Source organism: Watersipora subatra, chromosome 7 (assembly GCF_963576615.1).
Source record: "Watersipora subatra chromosome 7, tzWatSuba1.1, whole genome shotgun sequence".
NCBI lineage: Eukaryota > Metazoa > Bryozoa > Gymnolaemata > Cheilostomatida > Watersiporidae > Watersipora > Watersipora subatra.
The window spans coordinates 15,145,279-15,162,147 of NC_088714.1; the positions used below are offsets into that span (position 1 = coordinate 15,145,279).

General features: G+C 32.8%; 2 protein-coding genes across 2 annotated transcripts; one reads left to right on the top strand and one right to left on the bottom strand.

Annotated features, from left to right (window-relative positions):
- Positions 1-3,890: 3,890 nt before the first annotated feature.
- Positions 3,891-7,614, bottom strand: LOC137399209 (C-type lectin domain family 17, member A-like). The gene is made up of 3 exons (XM_068085219.1): positions 7,525-7,614; positions 5,908-6,093; positions 3,891-4,476 (listed from the first exon to the last, which is right to left on the bottom strand). The coding sequence occupies exons 1-3, from the start codon at positions 7,595-7,597 to the stop codon at positions 4,226-4,228; spliced, it is 510 nt and encodes a 169-aa protein (XP_067941320.1). The 5' UTR covers positions 7,598-7,614; the 3' UTR covers positions 3,891-4,225.
- Positions 7,615-12,293: 4,679 nt separating this feature from the next.
- On the top strand, positions 12,294-15,817 carry LOC137399208 (C-type lectin domain family 17, member A-like). Its single transcript, XM_068085217.1, has 3 exons — positions 12,294-12,385; positions 13,820-14,005; positions 15,277-15,817. The coding sequence occupies exons 1-3, from the start codon at positions 12,313-12,315 to the stop codon at positions 15,525-15,527; spliced, it is 510 nt and encodes a 169-aa protein (XP_067941318.1). The 5' UTR covers positions 12,294-12,312; the 3' UTR covers positions 15,528-15,817.
- The last annotated feature ends 1,052 nt before the right edge of the window (positions 15,818-16,869 follow it).

Here is a 16,869-nt window from a genome sequence, read left to right on the forward strand (position 1 = left end):
GAAAACCTCGTTGTCACAAGTCAGAGATTTCTGGGTAGGAATAGGGGTCACCTCATAATAAGACCCTATATAGAAATACAGAATAAAATTATATTTTCACCAATAGTTGTGCAAAGTGCTCGATTGTTTTTGCAATGTGTAACAATTTGCTGCGGGTGACATTGCTGAGGAGTTAGTAAGCTGCAATACATTGAATAACTCTAACAGGTGTTTAAAATAAACTATAAGAATTTTTATTTTATTAAACCACTGCTGATATTTTGCTATATACAGTACTACTATTACTATGGTATATTATTTTACAACTCTATACTACTGCTTTACCATAACAAAACAGTTATATGAAAGTAAATAAAATACATAAATTAGCTAATGTTATTTGTTTAATTAGTTTGTAATAAATCTGTGTTTAGTCACTATACTTAGCGACTTTTAATAACTTGGAACAATTTCTCATCAGCTAAAACTCCTATGGAATTTCTTCTGTGCATCAAATTGTAGGTTATAAAAGTGGTGCAGAAAAAAAAATCTGGAAAACAGTGTGGTCATACATGTATAATATATGCTGTATAACGGGTTCCCACACAGTTGATTATTCATTAAATGACAGTAGAACCATCTTAAGAATCAGAGTCCAGTCTAATATCTGAGGAGTTTAGACTAAACCAACAGCAAAAGACAAACATTAAGTTATATCTTATTAAAAGTTTTATACATAAGCAAAAGCACATTGATTAATATATTGGAGAAATATTGCATTTACTATAATACTGAAGAAAATAACTTCTAAATATATGGTTAAAAAGATTTATAACTCACATGTGATAGTTAAAGAGTGGCTTTTTTATAATGACAAGAGATTTTCCTGCTGTAATATGATAGAACTCTCACAGGTTTGTATTTACTGAGACAAGAGGTGATGTGGGTCAATATGAATTTAATACAATAAGAACTATTCAAAGCAACAGAAATAAAATAGAGTTCAGGCTGTTAGGAAAAACTGGTCCCATACTAAAACTTTTCACAAACGAAAGCCTGCGGAGTTGAAGTGCAGGTTACATCATCCCACTTGAAGTTTTCCGCGATAAGACCATTAGAAGCTCTGCCACCATCAAATGTGTGAATGCAGTAGTCATCCACAGTCGAACCAGGTTGTGTTTGTTCCCAATCACCTAGAAGAATGTCTTTCTGGTCTCTGCCAAACTACTGCCATTTTCCTCCAGTTTTCTTACCTCCAATCCAAGCCCAGCTGTTCCTCCAATCTGTAAGTAAAGAATGTGAAATCACTACCGCTTAATTAGCACGGAGCGTAACTCCTCTGACCCCACTTGATACTGACTTTTTAAAGAAGAATGATAATTCCGATAAATTGATTTTTGACAAGACTGTATGGATTTCACATGTACAATAATAAGCATAGATAAATGAAACCCTTGTAGTGTGAGTACAATTCATAGGGATGAACTCAATTGATCTTTAGATACAATTCATAGGGATGAACTCAATTGATCTTTAGATACAATTCATAGGGATGAACTCAATTGATCTTTAGATACAATTCATAGGGATGAACTCAATTGATCTTTAGATACAGCTCTACAGGGATGTAATGAATTGATCTTGTGCAAGCGAAATAAACCATATATAAATTTCTCAAAGTTTGTTGTCTATAGGTCTGTCTGTCTGTCCTTCAGTATGCCCAGCTATAGCTATTAAAATTTTGGAATTAAAATTTCGCATTCTGTTGGATTGAACTCATGTAAATTGCGACCACAGGTTTGCAATTCAATTCTCTAACTACAAGACCACGGAAGCTCTTATAATTCATTGCTCTTACTACATAACGTATAGACCCTTTTCCATTTCACGCCCAAAATGAAGTATTAATTGAAACTCTATAAACTCTTTTGGCTCTATGAAACGCGATGCTTTCTCGTGTTTTCATGAACTTCTATTTCCGCTTTTTTCGTAAGATTCAATCACTAAATCGCAGCCAAGGCTAATTTTTTTCACCAGATCAGCTTTATGAGACAAAGCCTCTTTAATAGGTTTATAGGACTATGTAGCTTTTTCAGCTTATTAAGGCTCCTCAAGTATAGATATACGAGGGTGTAGTGAAGAAAGTTGTTTTTCCTTTTAACAGGCTTATAGGAGTATGTAGCTTTTTCAGCTTATTAAGGCTCCCCAAGTATACATACACGAGGGTGTAGTGAAGAGAGTTGTCTTTCCTTTTTCCATGTAGTAAAGACGTGGTGAGCGATTATAAAACGATTTCTACTATAATAACAGCTGTTTGTCCGTCTAAAATCACTCTAAGAGTGTTAAAGGTTGACTTGCAACAAAATTCACATTACAATTATTTGGTATCAAAAGATTCACCATGTCTTACTCTGCTGTGTTGTAGGTTCCAAATATGCGGAAATGTGATTACAAGCTCTTAAAAGCTCAAAAACGAACAGTTAATAAATGGCCGTAAGTTGGAATCTCTTTACTTTGACGTACTCAATTCGGCAGGGTTATTATTTTGACACGATGTTATCACATGAATAAAAAGGCCAATAAAAGGCTCAATATAATACTTTTTGTAGCAGTAGTTCATGACAAACACTTCAGGTTTTACTGGAAAGCCCTTATCAAATGTAGTTGCTCGCTACTTTACAGTTTCGTTTCAGCAAATAAAGAGAAACCAATTAGATATATACTTTATATGGGAACGTTTATAATTACTACTTTTTATTAATAAGCTATCTTGTTCTTTCATTTGGTTTCTGTTCATAGTTTCACATATAGGCATCAAACGTTGCCCTCTCTTATAAAGAAGTTAGTTGGACAACTCCTTAATGAACCAATTTTACCCATGTACAGTACATGTGTAACTGTACTGTACAGTACAGTAACTGTACTATGGGATATACATGTGGTCAAACGATGTATGGAATGCCCCCTCCTAATGAAGGCAACATAATCAATAAAAGGTATTTTTGATAGACAATAAAGAGTTTTATATTTGAAAGGATTTTATGCAAAAACTCTCAATAGTTATTTAATAAATTTTATTTTTATTTACCATAATTTTTGATGTTTGATATTTTTTGCAAACAAAGATGCTCTTTGTTAGCATTTCTCATTTAAGTTATCATAAAAAAAATAGTTTAGCTGATTTACTGAAAACCTCGTTGTCACAAGTCAGAGATTTCTGGATAGGAATCGAGGGTCACCTCATGATAAGACCTTATATAGAAATACAGAATAAAATTCCATTTTCACCAATAATTGTGCAAAGTGTACAATTGTTTGAGCAATGTGTAACAATTTGCCGCAGGTGACATTGCTGAGGATTTAGTAAGCTGCAATACATTGAACAACTCTAACAGGTGTTTAAAATAAACTATAAGAATTTTTATTTTATTAAACCACTGCTGTGATTTTACTATATACAGTACTACTAATTACTATGGTATACTATTTTACAACTCTATACTACTGCTTTATTGTAACTAAACTATGAAAGTAAATAAAATACATAAATAAGCTAATGTTATTTGTTTAATTAGTTTGTAATAAATCTGTGTTTAGTCACTATACTAAGTGACTTTTAATAACTTAGAACAATTTCTCATCAGCCTATGGAAACTCTTATGGAATTTCTTCTGTGCATCAAATTGTAGGTTATAAAAACGGCGTGGAAAAAACATTCTGGAAAACTCTGTGGTTAGACTGTATATCACATGCTGCATAACATGTTTGGTAAACTCTGTGGTTATATAATAATGTATATGCTGCATAACATGTTGGAACAAGGTTGATTATTCATTAAGTGACAGTAGAACCATCTTAATAATCAGAGCCCAGTCTAATATCTGAGGAGTTTAGACTAAACCAACAGCAAAAGACAAACATTGAATTATATCTTATGAAAGGTTTTATACATAAGTAAAAGCACATTGATTAATATATTGGAGAAATATTGCATTTACTATAATACTGAAGAAAATAACTTCTAAATATATGGTTAAACAGATTTATAACTCACATGTGATAGTTAAAGAGTGGCTTTTTTATAATGACAAGAGATTTTCCTGCTGTAATATGGTAGAACTCTCATAGGTTTGTATTTACTGAGACAAGAGGTGATGTGAGTCAATATGAATTTAATACAATGAGAACTATTCAAAGCAACAGAAATAAAATAGAGTTCAGGCTGTTAGGAAAAACTGGTCCCATACTAAAACTTTTCACAAACGAAAGCCTGCGGAGTTGAAGTGCAGGTTACATCATCCCACTTGAAGTTTTCCGCGATAAGACCATTAGAAGCTCTGCCACCATCAAATGTGTGAATGCAGTAGTCATCCACAGTCGAACCAGGTTGTGTTTGTTCCCAATCACCTAGAAGAATGTCTTTCTGGTCTCTGCCAAACCACTGCCATTTTCCTCCAGTTTTCTTACCTCCAATCCAAGCCCAGCTGTTCCTCCAATCTGTAAGTAAAGAATGTGAAATCACTACCGCTTAATTAGCACGGAGCGTAACTCCTCTGACCCCACTTGATACTGACTTTTTAAAGAAGAATGATAATTCCGATAAATTGATTTTTGACAAGACTGTATGGATTTCACATGTACAATAATAAGCATAGATAAATGAAACCCTTGTAGTGTGAGTACAATTCATAGGGATGAACTCAATTGATCTTTAGATACAATTCATAGGGATGAACTCAATTGATCTTTAGATACAATTCATAGGGATGAACTCAATTGATCTTTAGATACAGCTCTACAGGGATGTAATGAATTGATCTTGTGCAAGCGAAATAAACCATATATAAATTTCTCAAAGTTTGTTGTCTGTAGGTCTGTCTGTCTGTCCTTCAGTATGCCCAGCTATAGCTATTAAAAGTTTGGAATTAAAATTTCGCATTTTGTTGGATTGAACTCATGTAAATTGCGACCACAGGTTTGCAATTCAATTCTCTAACTACAAGACCACGGAAGCTCTTATAATTCATTGCTCTTACTACATAACGTATAGACCCTTTTCCATTTCACGCCCAAAATAAAGTATTAATTGAAACTCCATGAACTCTTTTAGCCCTATGAAACGCGATGCTTTCTCGTGTTTTCATGAACTTCTATTTCCGTTTTTTCGTAAGATGCAATCACTAAATCGCAGCCAAGGCTAATTTTTTTCACGCGGATGGTTGTATTATCTCGAGTAGGTTACTGGTCTTAGGCTACTTATCTCTACATTCTCTCTATGTTCGGTCAGACAAAGACAGTACGGTATCTCATTTTTACATTTGTACCAGTATCCAGAGGTACCAGTATTGTCGTATTCAAAGTTTTGATGGATAGCTTCTGCTGGAACAGTAATCTTTTTTATACACACTTCTACGCACGAGTAGTCATTATTAATTCAACGTATTCAGGATTTTAATTTTGTTTTCTCCGTTCGTATTAATTGTATCATTACCAAATCATCTTTTATTGCAATCGTAGCAAAACAGATTTAATTTAGCTATTACTTGCTAATTATTTCACATTTACATTTAAACCCTTTTATAGTTGTTCTATTTTTTTAAATTCATTTGATCTGCACAAAACATTTTCCTCATGGTATGAAGTTTAAAAGTTAGTTGTTTGACAAAGTTTGAAAACCTTTACAGGTTTTTTAGTTTTTCTCTTACATGTAACTTATTTAAACTGCACAAAATACTTTTCTCATGATATGAAGTTTAAAAGTTAGAATGGTAACTGTTATTATATGCTAAATAAAAATAATTTTTCTGTGCAAAGACTTTTATTACCCAGGCAACGTCAGGTATTCGTCTAGTTGTTCTATAAACTCATTATTTGAATTGTCAATATTCAAACAAAGATACAAAACTAGGTGAGGTTGAAAGCACATACCTGGATTCGTCATTCTTAAGTTTTTGTACCAGTTGATAGATTCCACGGAGTCGAGGACAGCTAGATACTCTCCGGCAGCTTCGCAGTAAGCCTTAGCTTCATCCCAGGTCTTACGTTCTCTAATAATGCGCAGACAGCTGCAGGCAAATGGGTTGTATGCGTATCCTGCTGGACACGCTATTCCTGCTATTAAAGACAAATAACTATATATAACAAAATAAAAATATATCTATATACTTCTTAGTGTTTGTCTGTTTTTTGTCCCTATGCGTAGTCATAGCACTTCAAAACTAGTCACGGAAAGCCCGCGTTGCACTGGGTTCGCACTTGAGCCCTCTAGTTCTGCAGACATGTGTGTTACCCATTACACTACACGTCCGACAAGCGATACTATGATATAATTACACCTAACAATCCAAGTACGCTTGGTTTCACAGTCGTGTCTCCTAATGTATCTGTTTGATTCCTGTGAAATGCATTTTTGTCTCAATGTTTTTAACTGGCTTTGGTAAGCTTGCAGGCCACGATCATCGATTGTGTGCCACAAACAAAACTTCACCTTTTTTATTTATAGTTTTTACATTATTTCTTTATTCATTTTAATTAAAACTAATTTTTTTTATAACTAACTAAACGGTTTTTTTAAAATTTCCATTTTACGCGCCTTCAATTTCCGGTTCCTAAGATCTGACTAATCCTAAGGTAAATCGCTAAAACTGTAAAAACTAAAAGCTTTTCACATGAACAGTCGTATGTTGCATTATTTTGAGTAAGAATTGCATCTACATTCACTCTCCATTTAGTCAAACAAATTAGTCTCGTGTGCTTCACTGCTTCAGTGATGTATTTTGTTTCGATATCTCATTTTTACATTTGTACCACTATCGAGAGGTACTATAGTATCATCTATTCAAACTTTTTATGGATAGTTTTTACTGCATCAGTAACCCGTTTCACACACACTTCTATTTACTCATCGTTATTATTAATTTAACATATTGATGATTTGTATTTCTTTTTCAGTTCATATTAATTGTATCAGTATCAAATCTTTTTTATTTTAATTTTTGTAGTACAACAGACTTTATCTAGCCATTACTGGCTACTTATTTTACAATCAAACACTATTAAAGTTGTTTTATTTTTTCTTAATTTATTTGAGCTGCACCAAACACTTTTATCATGATACGACATTTGAAAGTTAGAATGGTAAATGTTATATATGATAAATAAAAATAAACTTTAAATGCAAAAACTATTTTATTGCCGGAGCAATGACGGGCATTCACCTAGTATATAACTAAAGGTAGATGAAATTAAATAAATAAAATTGAACTTGGTAAATGTCGGCTAGAATAGCATGGTATACAGTTATATTACTTTCTATATATAATTATATATTGCTATATAACTTATATAACTATAAATTATATAGCTGTATATAACACTATATGATCTAATTAGATGTATATAATATGTAACTAACCGAACAAAATAACTAAAAGTATATATAATCTATCATTTAAAAAGTAGATGAGTATATAAATATGAACTTTAGAAATTTAAGCTAAAATGACACGCTATGTAAGCTAGCTTTGAATACAATTTGACACTCACAGCAATAAGCATTGACTTGAAGGCTGCAGACTGTAGCAGCTACTACAAAAAGAGAAATCATGTATGTCTTCATCTTCAATCTTCACCAGAATACTCTCAACTTCTCTGAGAGAGCTCTTATATACCAGCAGTATATTCCGGAATATACCAGTATATTCCCGGTATATTCTTGTCACTTACGGATGATTCACAATAAAATTACAAGATTTCTATGAAAGGTATTCAATCGCAATACTTGTTTACCTTATTTCGTCAGTTTACTTTGACATGCTCGGTGGTTAATGGAGTTCTTGCAGAGTTTATTTGATGTCTTGGATTGATTAGCTCTTCAGAATGATCTGATAACTATCTAAATTGATAGATGAAAACACATACGTGCATCATATTGTGGCGGACGTTGCATTTACTTTATTTACTCCTATATGCCTTATACTGTCTTGTCCTTTTAAATATCGTGATTCGTCTCCCCTGTCTGTTGTATATGCTTATTTCTTATTACTCTGTACGTTTTTAATCGGCAACGCCAATAATTATTTAATCATACTTATACTTCTTTTTATATTATTATTATATTCAGTTTCGACCATGTGGTATGTTTTTACTTGTTTTGTACATATCCACCTTTTTTTTATACGGTAGTAAATTGGGTGACTTGGCAAGATGGGCCAGGCTCCCGGTGGAGTTGTGAATGCATCTGTTGTACATTGATTGCGGCGCTTACAGTCAAATACAAACTTATTCACTTTGAACTCATACATTCTTTCTCTGCCTGAAAGAGGGGTGGATTGCAGTAGCCAGTCAATGGAAGGCGCTTGACCTTAGCAATATTGCGCTGTACCAACTACTTATTTGTCATTTTTATGGTTTGGAATAATTCCTCTCACCGTGAGTAGGTCAGAAAGTAGTTATATAGTGAGTGTATGGAGTTTTCTAGCTGTAGAATGAAGATGAGACTTTACTCTGACATCAGAGTCAAGACAATAAGGTGGAGAGATAATCTATATTTTATGATAAACTCCTACTAGCTTCTACTGATAGACTTCTACTGGCTTTACTGTTATATGATTAATAATTTGGGATATGTAAGGCATCAGATATAACAATTTGGTGATAATTTGTGTTTCGATGACTATCTAGATTAACAAACTGCATTTTGTCATGGCGTGTGGACATGTGTGTATATAGGCATGCCATGACATGTGCATACACACATGTGTGGACATGTGCGTATGCACATGTCCATGTATGCACCAATGTGTGTATGCGCATGTATGGGCCCATGTGCATGCCTGCATGTTTCTGCGCGCTTGTGTTAGTACAGGTAAATGCATTTCCACATTTTTGGGCAATTTCATCCAAATTTCACTCACATATGTTCCATGCCTTCAGCCATTTGGTCTCTTATAACCAGTATTTTAAACACCTGCAAACTTTCTGATTAAAAAAAAAAATTCTCTGACACCTCAAAGTTAACTGATTGTCATAAGTTTAACGCTACAGTAGAGGCTCCTACAAAATAAATAATCCACTATGTAAACATTTATGTCATAGGGATTTTACATTATACAAACAGTAAACTACTCGTAAATTTCCTAATCTGTTACATAATTTTTCAAACTCACACCTATTGCCTTTCAAAGAGAAAAAAATTATACTCAACCTTTTAATTCAACCCTTTTAGTACCGAAGTTAACTATGTCTTAGTAAGTGACTTGCCCAAGCTTACCGATCCCATGTCAGCCCATGTGACTCCACAACTTGATAGATTTTTGTAAAATCTTTTTATTTAACTGCAAATTTGCATTAATACAACAACTAATTATAGGCTTGAGTAATTGCAGAGGATCTGTAATGCTATGTCAAGGCTAATATTGGTCCTTAGCACTCGTGGACAGGCTCTATGCGTAGCTAAAAGTTTATCTTTTTTACATAAAGGTTTTGCTCCTTTTGGGAGTTATGTAGTTTATCGATTATTTTAACTGTGCAGAGGATTTCAGGTCACAAGAAACCGCAGAAGGTATTGAACAGTTGGAAGAAACAAAAATGAATTGGAAAAAAACAATCACATCGCAAATGGCCAAGCAAACGATGCCTAAGATTTTTTGTTAAAAAGTTTTTATTCTGATATTAGCATGCATTATAAACTTCTTTACCATATCACTTATTTAGAATGAATATTTATAGCATTTACTAGACTTTTTATATAATTTATAAATTCTCAGATTTGTAGCGTATCATTTGATAGAATCATTGGTGTTAATTGAATTATTATTTGCATATTATGTGCATATTGCACAAAAAACCCAGTTTTGGCTGCAAACTGTGGTGAACATATCAATTAGTGCTATGAGCTTTTCTATAAAATTGGCTAGTCACGTGTGATATTTTCGTTATTTGAATCCAACTTGGGAACTTGCACAGACTCGACACTTTACATTATAGGGAATTTTTTCTGTGATATGAAGCATAAACTTTAGATAAATTCTTGACGTTATATGAAATTTACAATGAAGGAGGTGTACGTTGTAAGAGTGTCTACTATACTTGTAAAACTTGTAAATCTATATATAGTTTAACATTTGTCTTGTAAAGATATTTTTATATTAATTTTTGATAAATTAAGTGGTTGATTGACAGAAATAATTTTTATGAAAGAGAAACATAAACATAATTTAGCGATACATAATTAGTTTATTGTATTATTTTTATCAGTTTATTATATCACTATCAGTTTACTGTATCACCGTGGCATAGAAAGTGGCAGACTAAAAGTCTCTTTTGATATATACTGTAAAACCTCTAATTGAACGCTATGGCCCTCTATTTTTCACTCATTTCTCATTAGTGGCGGTCAATTGGAGGCGGCGTTCAAATAAAGGCTGACATTGTATTTTTCAAGTCGCTCATAAAAATTTTGAAAAGATGACTTTAGCCCTTTTACGAGTATAGCAAATATCGTCTATATTTTGCCCTCTTTTTCCGGTGGAACGATAATAAACCTTTCGGATGCAATAAATCTGCGAACATAAATCTAACTTGTCAAACATTTCTTAATAAATATCCATTGAGAAACCGAGAAATACTTCTACCAGTAGATATATATTGCTTGCAATTAACCCACGATTATAGTATAGCTTTTGAACTGCTTTGCAATTGGTTGAAAGTCTTGCACCATCAAGTCATATAGTGTACTTGAAAATATTTTCAAGCATCAATATAAATTGCTATGGTACATGTAAATGCCTACAAAACGTGTTTAACCATAAACGCAGTCTGCTTTAGTGTTGCAAAAATCTTTATATAACTAGCTTTAGTACAATTAATATAGGTAATCACAAATTAATTTAGATAGCTATGATAAACGTGAAAACTTCGTGCATCCTCAAATGGTTTTCTTTTAAAAAGTTCACACATTGTTTGGTAGCGCAAACTCCATGAGTAATCCTTTATTGAGAGAATACATTGGCAGTCATCTACAAATCTAAAGCAATTAAATCAGAGATTTTTAGTGCTAGCAAGCATTGAGCGTTGCGGCAAGCTGACCTGTCATTGGCTGCAGAGAAATCTTTATAGCGCATGACTATTAAAACCATCTATTGAATTTACTGTTATATGTCTATGCAAGTAGTTCTATCTTGCATTATTATCAATACTAGCACCTTGACAGTCTAGTCTGCTGTGAGAGATTGGCAGCTGCGGTGATAAAGCACAGAGAGCAACAAGCTGCACGATTATACTGAAGCGCTGAAGGGTGTTAGAGCGTCAGTCTCCAAGCAGAATGTCACAAGTTCGAATCCCATTACAAACAATCTTTTATCTCAACCTTTAGCCATGGCTTCACGCAGACGACTGCGAGTCTTATTATAGTAAAAGTAGTACTCAAACAGTCAGGTATGCCATGAGAGATGATTCAGAGATAACTAACTGCGCAATATTTTGTAGGCGGGAAACAGTGTGATTGGAGCAAGTGTTTTGGTCTGTCTAACAAAGAGTTGAGGGTTCGAATCCTGTGAAAAGGAATCTTTTTATCTTATCTCAAAGTATAGCTACAGATATCCGGATAGATAGACACAACTTTTATTATAGTAAATATTATGATTAAATCATTATATTTGATGTTTTACATATTCAAAGTCTTAAGTTTTGCTGCGATTACAATAAAATAAGATTTGGTAATGATACAATTAATACGAACTGAGAAAACAAAATAATAATGTTGAATATGTTGAATTAGTAATAACATCACATAACAGTAAAGCCAGTAGAATTGTATTGTAGAATATAGTTTATCTCTCCACCTTATTGTCTTTACTCTGATGCCAGAGTAAAGTCTCATATTCATTCTACAGCTAGAAAACTCCATACAGTCACTCAATAACTAGTTTCTGACCTACTCACGGTGAGAAGAATTATTCGAAACCATAAACATGACAAATAAGTAGTTGGTACAGCGCAATATGATGCACGTATATGTGTTTTCGTTTATCAATTTAGATGAATTTAAATTTTCAGATGATTCTGTAGAAGCTAATCAATCCAAGACATCAAATTAACTTATGCAATAACTCCATTAACCACCGAGCATGTCAAAGTGAACTGACGAAATAAGGTAAACAAGTATTGCTATTGGATAACTTTCATAAAAATGTTGTCATTTTATTGTGAATCATCCGTAAGTGACAAGAATATTCCGGAATATACCGGTATATTCCGGAATATACTGGAATATACTGCTGGTATATAAGAGTTCTCTCAGCAAAGTTGAGAGTATTCTGATGAAGATTGAAGATGAAGACATACATGATTTCTCTCTTTGTAGTAGCTGCTACAGTCTGCAGCCTTCAAGTCAATGCTTATTGCTGTGAGTGTCAAATTGTATTCAAAGCTAGCTTACATAGCGTGTCATTTTAGCTGAAATTTCTAAAGTTCATATTTATATACTCATCTACCTTTTTAAATGATAGATTATATATACTTTTAGTTATTTTGTTCGGTTAGTTACATATTATATACATCTAATTAGATCATATAGTGTTATATACAGCTATATAATTTATAGTTATATAAGTTATATAGCAATATATAATTATATATAGAAAGTAATATAACTGTATACCATGCTATTCTAGCCGACATTTACCAAGTTCAATTTTATTTATTTAATTTCATCTACCTTTAGTTATATACTAGGTGAATGCCCGTCATTGCTCCAGCAATAAAATAGTTTTTGCATTCAAAGTTTATTTTTATTTATCATATATAACATTTACCATTCTAACTTTCAAATGTCGTATCATGATAAAAGTGTTTGGTGCAGCTCAAATAAATTAAGAAAAAATAGAACAACTTTAATAGTGTTTGATTGTAAAATAAGTAGCCAGTAATGGCTAGATAAAGTCTGTTGTACTACAAAAACTAAAATAAAAAAGATTTAATACTGATACAATTAATATGAACTGAAAAAAAATACAAATCATCAATATGTTAAATTAATAATAACGATGAGTAAATAGAAGTGTGTGTGAAACGGGTTACTGATGCAGCAAAAGCTATCCATAAAAAGTTTGAATAGGATGATACTATAGTACCTCTCGATAGTGGTACAAATGTAAAAATGAGATATCGAAACAAAATACATCACTGAAGCAGTGAAGCACACGAGACTAATTTGTTTGACTAAATGGAGAGTGAATGTAGATGCAATTCTTACTCAAAATAATGCAAAATACGACTGTTCATGTGAAAAGCTTTTAGTTTTTACAGTTTTTAGCGAGTTACCTTAGGATTAGTCAGATCTTAGGAACCGGAAATTGAAGGCGCGTTAAATGGAAATTAAAAAAAAACCGTTTAGTTAGTTATAAAAAAAATTAGTTTTAATTAAAATAAATAAAGAAATAATGTAAAAACTATAAATAAAAAAGGTGAAGTTTTGTTTGTGGCACACAATCGATGATCGTGACCTGCAAGCTTTCCAAAGCCGGTTAAAAACGTTGAGACAAAAATGCATTTCACAGGAATCAAACAGATAAATTAGGAGACACGACTGTGAAACCAAGCGTACTTGGATTGTTAGGTGTAAATTATATCATAGTATCGCTTGTCGGATGTGTAGTGTAATGGGTAACACACATGTCTGCAGAACTAGAGGGCTCAAGTGCGAATCCAGTGCAACGCAGGCTTTCCGGGACTAGTTTTGAATTGCTATGACTACACATAGGGACAAAAAACAAACAAACACTAAGAAGTATATAGATATATTTATATTTTGTTATATATAGTTATTTGTCTTTAATAGCAGGAATAGCGTGTCCAGCAGGATACGCATACAACCCATTTGCCTGCAGCTGTCTGCGCATTATTAGAGAACGTAAGACCTGGGATGAAGCTAAGGCTTACTGTGAAGCTGCCGGAGAGTATCTAGCTGTCCTCGACTCCGTGGAGTCTATCAACTGGTACAAAAACTTAAGAATGACAAATCCAGGTATGTGCTTTCAACCTCACCTAGTTTTGTATCTTTGTTTGAATATTGACAATTCAAATAATGAGTTTATAGAACAACTAGACGAATACCTGGCGTTGCTTGGGTAATAAAAGTCTTTGCACAGAAAAATTATTTTTATTTAGCATATAACAACAGTTACCATTCTAACTTTTAAACTTCATACCATGAGGAAAATGTTTTGTGCAGATCAAATGAATTTAAAAAAAATAGAATAACTATAAAAGGGTTTAAATGTAAATGTGAAATAATTAGCAAGTAATAGCTAAATTAAATCTGTTTTGCTACGATTGCAATAAAAGATGATTTGGTAATGATGCAATTAATACGAACTGAGAAAACAAAATTAAAATCCTGAATACGTTGAATTAATAATGACTACTTGTGCGTAGAAGTGTGTATAAAAAAGGTTATTGTTCCAGCAGAAGCTATCCATCAAAACTTTGAATACGACAATACTGGTACCTCTCGATACTGGTACAAATGTAAAAATGAGATACCGTACTGTCTTTGTCTGACCGAACACAGAGAGCATGTAGAGGCTATTCCTACTCGAGATAATACAACTATCCGCGTGAAAAAGATTAGCCTTGTCTGCGATTTAGTGATTGAATCTTACGAAAAAACGGAAATAGAAGTTCATGAAAACACGAGAAAGCATCACGTTTCATAGAGCTAAAAGAGTTTATAGAGTTTCAATTAATACATCATTTTGGGCGTGAAATGGAAAAGGGTCTATACGTTATGTAGTAAGAGCAATGAATTATAAGAGCTTTTGTGGTCTTGTAGTTAGAGAATTGAATTGCAAACCTGCGGTCGCAATTTACATGAGTTCAATCCAACAGAATGCGAAATTTTAATTCCAAAATTTTAATAGCTATAGCTGGACATACTGAAGGACAGACAGACAGACCTACAGACAACAAACTTTGAGAAATTTATATATGGTTTATTTCGCTTGCACAAGATCAATTCATTACATCCCCATGAACTGTATCTAAAGATCAATTGAGTTCATCCCTATGAATTGTATCTAAAGATCAATTGAGTCCATCCCTATGAATTGTATTCGAACTACAAGGGTTTAATTTATCTATGCTTATTATTGTACATGTGAAATCCATACAGTCTTGTCAAAAATCAATTTATCGGAATTATCATTCTTCTTTAAAAAGTCACAGTATCAAGTGTGGTCAGAGGAGTTACGCTCAGTGCTAATTAAGCGGTAGTGATTTCACATTCTTTACTTACAGATTGGAGGAACAGCTGGGCTTGGATTGGAGGAAAGAAAACTGGAGGAAAATGGCAGTGGTTTGGCAGAGACCAGAAAGACATTCTTCTAGGTGATTGGGAACAAACACAACCTGGTTCGACTGTGGATGACTACTGCATTCACACATTTGATGGTGGCAGAGCTTCTAATGGTCTTATCGCGGAAAACTTCAAGTGGGATGATGTAACCTGCACTTCAACTCCGCAGGCTTTCGTTTGTGAAAAGTTTTAGTATGGGACCAGTTTTTCCTAACAGCCTGAACTCTATTTTATTTCTGTTGCTTTGAATAGTTCTTATTGTATTAAATTCATATTGACCCACATCACCTCTTTTCTCAGTAAATACAAACCTATGAGAGTTCTATCATATTACAGCAGGAAAATCTCTTGTCATTATAAAAAAGCCACTCTTTAACTATCACATGTGAGTTATAAATCTTTTTAACCATATATTTAGAAGTTATTTTCTTCAGTATTATAGTAAATGCAATATTTCTCCAATATATTAATCAATGTGCTTTTGCTTATGTATAAAACTTTTAATAAGATATAATTTAATGTTTGTCTTTTGCTGTTGGTTTAGTCTAAACTCCTCATACATGTAGTTTAGACTGGACTCTGATTATTAAGATGGTTCTACTGTCATTTAATGAATAATCGACTTTGTGGGAACATGTTATGCAGCATGTGATATACAGTATAACCACAAAGTTTTCCAGAATGTTTTTTCTGCACCGCTTTTATAACCTACAATTTGATACACAGAAAAAATTCCATAGTAGTTTCCATAGGCTGATGAGAAATTGTTCCAAGTTATTAAAAGCCGCTAAGTATAGTGATTAAACACAGAATTATTACAAACTAATTAAACAAATAACATTAGCTAATTTATGTATTTCATTTATTTTCATAACTGTTTTGTTACGATAAAGCAGTAATATAGAGTAGTAAAATAACATACCATAGTAATAGTAGTACTGTATATAGTATAATAACAGCAGTGGTTTAGTAAAATAAAAATTAGTGTAGTCTATTATAGACACCTGTTAGAGTTATTCAACATATTGCAGCTTACTAACTCCTCAGCAATGTCACCTGCAGCAAATTGTTACACATTGCAAAAACAATCGTGCACTTTGCACAACTATTGGTGAAAATATAATTTTATTCTGTATTTCTATATAAGGTCTTATTATGAGGTGACCCTTATTCCTATCCAGAAATCTCTGACTTATGACAACAAGGTTTTCAGTAAATCAGCTAAACTATTTTTCTTAGGATAACTTAAATGAGAAATGCAAACAAAGAACATCTTTATTTGCAAGAAATGTCAAACATCAAAAATTATTGGTAAATTAGAATAAAACTTATTAAATAATTATTGAGATTTTTTGCATAAAATCTTTTCAAATATACAATTCTGTATTGTCTATTAAAAATACCTCTTACTGATTATGTGACCTTTATTAGGAGGGGTATTTTACACATCGTTTGACCACATGTATATCATACAGTACATGTGTAAAATAAGTTCATTAAGGAGTTGACCAACTAACTTCTTTATAAGAGAGGGC

Bases quoted from the DNA above. Each gene is read 5' to 3' on its own strand.
- LOC137399208 (XM_068085217.1), top strand. From the start codon at position 12,313: ATGAAGACATACATGATTTCTCTCTTTGTAGTAGCTGCTACAGTCTGC. The intron at 12,386-13,819 runs GTGAGTGTCAAA...TGTCTTTAATAG, and splicing joins TCAAGTCAATGCTTATTGCT to CAGGAATAGCGTGTCCAGCA. The intron at 14,006-15,276 runs GTATGTGCTTTC...CTTTACTTACAG, and splicing joins CTTAAGAATGACAAATCCAG to ATTGGAGGAACAGCTGGGCT.
- LOC137399209 (XM_068085219.1), bottom strand. From the start codon at position 7,597: ATGAAGACATACATGATTTCTCTTTTTGTAGTAGCTGCTACAGTCTGC. The intron at 6,094-7,524 runs GTGAGTGTCAAA...TGTCTTTAATAG, and splicing joins TCAAGTCAATGCTTATTGCT to CAGGAATAGCGTGTCCAGCA. The intron at 4,477-5,907 runs GTATGTGCTTTC...CTTTACTTACAG, and splicing joins CTTAAGAATGACGAATCCAG to ATTGGAGGAACAGCTGGGCT.